This window comes from Nicotiana tomentosiformis, chromosome 12 (genome assembly GCF_000390325.3).
Source record: "Nicotiana tomentosiformis chromosome 12, ASM39032v3, whole genome shotgun sequence".
NCBI lineage: Eukaryota > Viridiplantae > Streptophyta > Magnoliopsida > Solanales > Solanaceae > Nicotiana > Nicotiana tomentosiformis.
Genome location: NC_090823.1, coordinates 120,832,889 through 120,836,401, shown reverse-complemented (window position 1 = coordinate 120,836,401; position 3,513 = coordinate 120,832,889). Strand labels below are relative to the sequence as shown.

The following is a 3,513-nucleotide window of genomic DNA, read 5'->3' as shown; positions in this document are numbered from 1 at the left end:
TTGTATACATATATACAAACTTGAAATTACTACATGTTCTTGAAACCAATTACAATAAAAATGAAAGAAAAATCATACTTTATTAACATTAAAACTTGAGAAACTTATGGAATTCAACTATTTTTATAACTAATAGTCTGATACATAAGAAAAATGATATTCTAATATACTCTAATTCTATACTTTTAAAACTCTAATATACTCTATATTTTTTAAAAATAATTCTTACAAAGCTGGTCCGAGCGGGTTGACCCGTGGGTCAGCTACTGGTTCATGTCTGGTCCGGTTTAGTGGGTTAAAATATTATAGCCCGGCCCAGGCCCCTTAAATTAATGGATTGGCCAGGTTAGGATTTCGTGGGTCATGGGCCGGTTAAAGGGTCAATTTTAATGGGTTATATGGTCCGGTTCGTAGGTCGACCCGGCCCATTGACAGGTCTAAGTTAAATTATATATATATACGCGCTTTGCCCAAAGCCTTAAAGTCTTCCTGGAATAGTACCTGACCATTTTAACCCTGTTACACTAACATACGTGTTCAACTTCTAAATATTTACGGTATAAATGTCTTTTACATTATCAAATGATCACTAAAAGATTATTATATGTAATTTTCTATGATAATGAAACTAGTAACATATAAAATAAGGTAGCCAATTTGCTATAACATATTAAATTATATTGAGATATTAATATTTTTTATTCTATCAGTTCATATATATATATATATTCACCCTTTGTCCGAGTTATTTTTTAATTTGTCAAAAAAAAAATGACACATTTTTTTGAAAACTATTTAATTTTGGATCCTCAAAATAATATTTTTATTTTGAATATATTTGGTTTATAGTTTAATTTTTTTTTTAAATTGCTAAACTCTGTGCGGTCAAACACGAGAAAGGAAAAACATATGTAGTAACTAGTTAACAATAAAGCACAATCCTATGGGAGTTCAACTATAAAAGCACCAACATAAAGAACCTCAATTTCTCTCTTTCATTTTCCCTTCTAAAATCACCAACTTTCTTCTCTCTTCCTTCTTTTTCATCCATTTCTCTTTCTCCTGCTTTATAGATCTTTAATTATTCACTTCCTCTTTCTCATAAATCATGGCATCTTCTTGCCATATACCACCACATGATCAAAACAACAACCAGTTACACAATGTGAATAACATCTCATCTTGTTCTTCTCCATCTAATAATATTAGTAGTAATTTAGACTCCAATTTTACCACTTTTGTCCAAGCTGACCCCTCCAACTTCCGTTCTGTAGTCCAAAAACTCACCGGTGCAGCATCAGCTTCCCGTCATCCCGTCGTCGGAAAATCCAACTCTGGCGAGAAAGGTCCTCGGCGTTCGACTTTCAAGTTACACGAAAGAAGGCATAGTGAAAGAAAGCTTGAAAATATTCTCACTGGTAAAATTTTGTCACCTCCTTTTAATAGGCAAATGGTACTTATGGCTTCTCCAGTGTCACCTCTGGAAATGCTGACACATGGAAGTCCGAAATCACCAATGGAGGAATTAGAAGAAAGAGCTATTGCTGAGAAAGGATTTTATTTACATCCAAGTCCACTTAGTACCCCTAGAGGCATTGAGCCACCTGAACTCTTGCCTTTGTTTCCACTTCAGTCTCCTACAGCTAAACATCATTCTTCTTCTTAATTACGTAATTAAATTGATGCCTGTCTTAGCTTGACTCTTGTTTCAACATTAGATATAGCCAAATTAATATTTAATCTTGTTGTTTATTTTGATGTTGTAGTGCTTGTTATGTCTCCAAAAATATTTAAAGATATGCTTAGATGATACCGTACGCTTGTACTTTTTTTCCTTCCTCTTTTTTGTTTTTCCATTAGTCTTGCACTCTTTTTTAACGAGGTAGTTAATGTGTGCCTAAAGTTTTATCCTTGCGCCTAAAAAGTAGTAATTTTTCCCTTGTCATAATATTTCTTATTTAAATTTTAGGGTTAAGGTGTGGGTATTGACATTGGCAGAGGCGGATCTATATGGCTAGGGTGTATTCAATTGCCTCTATCGTCTTCGACATATACCTTCTGTTAGTATTCTGCATTCAAAAAATAAATTTTGTGATCTGTAAACAAACTAGAAATGAAAATGCAGAAGAAACATAAATATAAATCCAGCTAGGTTAATTCGTTCTATCCTTGGAAAATAGTAATATAGTAAATTTTGAATTTTGAAATTAACTATATTTTTAAAGATTTCAAAATTCTGAACTTATTAAGTTTAAATCTTGAATCTAGACTCCGAAGATCGGGAAGTGGATGTTTGGAGGTTGGTATCCATTCATTTCTTCTAACGTGCTAGCTATTCTTTATTGTATTATTGGCTAAACATTTGAAGAAAGTTCACTGGAGCAATGATTAGTTCTTTAATTTGCTTGTAACGTTTGTAGAACTTTAGGATTAGGAAAAACATTAATGAAACTAGTACTACACTTATTGAATGTTTCATCAAGCTGCAATTATAGTATTTAGGTAATTGGAGTTGTCGATCTTTCAATTCTCTTAATGTGCTAGCTATTCTTTTATAGTATGTATTATTGGCTAGATATTGAGCTGCAAATATATCGAAAACGACATCTTTATCTTCTTAAGGTAATGGTATGGTCGGCATATACACTTTCTTTCTCAGACTTCACCTGTAGGATTAAATTAGGATTATTGTTATTATTATTATTATTATTTTATATGTATTATTATTGTTGTTGTTATTGTTATTATTATTGTTATTGTTGTATTAGACTGGTACATTTGAAGAAAGTTCACTAACCAATGATTAGTTTTGTTTGTTGTAATAATATTTGTGGAGCTTTAGGGTTAGTAAAACAAGAAACTTTTCAAACTAGTGCTACGTACCGTAATTGACTGTTTGACCAAACTACATATTTTGGTATATAATTAGAGCCAGTTTTGCTCATAATTCAAATTAACCAAATAGAAAAAAATAAAAAAGACTCAAGCCGAAGTAATGTAAGTTTAGATCTCTTAGAGGAATATCAGGACAATTGGAAGTTAATTCCTGTATAAGCTTTCTTGTCCTTTTTAACGTATAGTTTTCTTTCTTTGAACAAGTCTTTGCACCTCTTTAAGCAATTTCAATTATGGTTCGTTCAAACTTACTTAGTATATCTTTGCTTAAGAAGTCAAGTCAAACTAAGGTATAAATCAAGATCATTGTTTGAACTGTTAAAACATGATTTAATGTTGCATTTGGATAGTATTTGTTGGGGAACGGTTAATTAGTCATTGAAAACGAATGCTTTTGGACAATTAGTCCTCATATCACACTAGCATCTCCATTTTTTTCCTTCCTTTTTATAGGAGAGGTAATAAAATAAACAAATTGAACGACCGTTGCAGGCCAGTCCTACGTATTTAGAAGTTGGAAATGAATGTATAACAATTTATGCAACACTAGAGCAAGGGCAAATTTAAGCCAATGTCTGTCAAATTAATTCTCGGGCCAACGGATATAATATGTCTATG

General features: G+C 32.0%; 1 protein-coding gene across 1 annotated transcript; it reads left to right on the top strand.

The window, feature by feature from the left end:
- Nucleotides 1–986: 986 nt before the first annotated feature.
- Nucleotides 987–1,825, top strand: LOC104118699 (VQ motif-containing protein 11-like). The gene has a single exon (XM_009630003.4). The coding sequence runs from the start codon at nt 1,109–1,111 to the stop codon at nt 1,664–1,666; it is 558 nt and encodes a 185-aa protein (XP_009628298.1). The 5' UTR covers nt 987–1,108; the 3' UTR covers nt 1,667–1,825.
- The last annotated feature ends 1,688 nt before the right edge of the window (nt 1,826–3,513 follow it).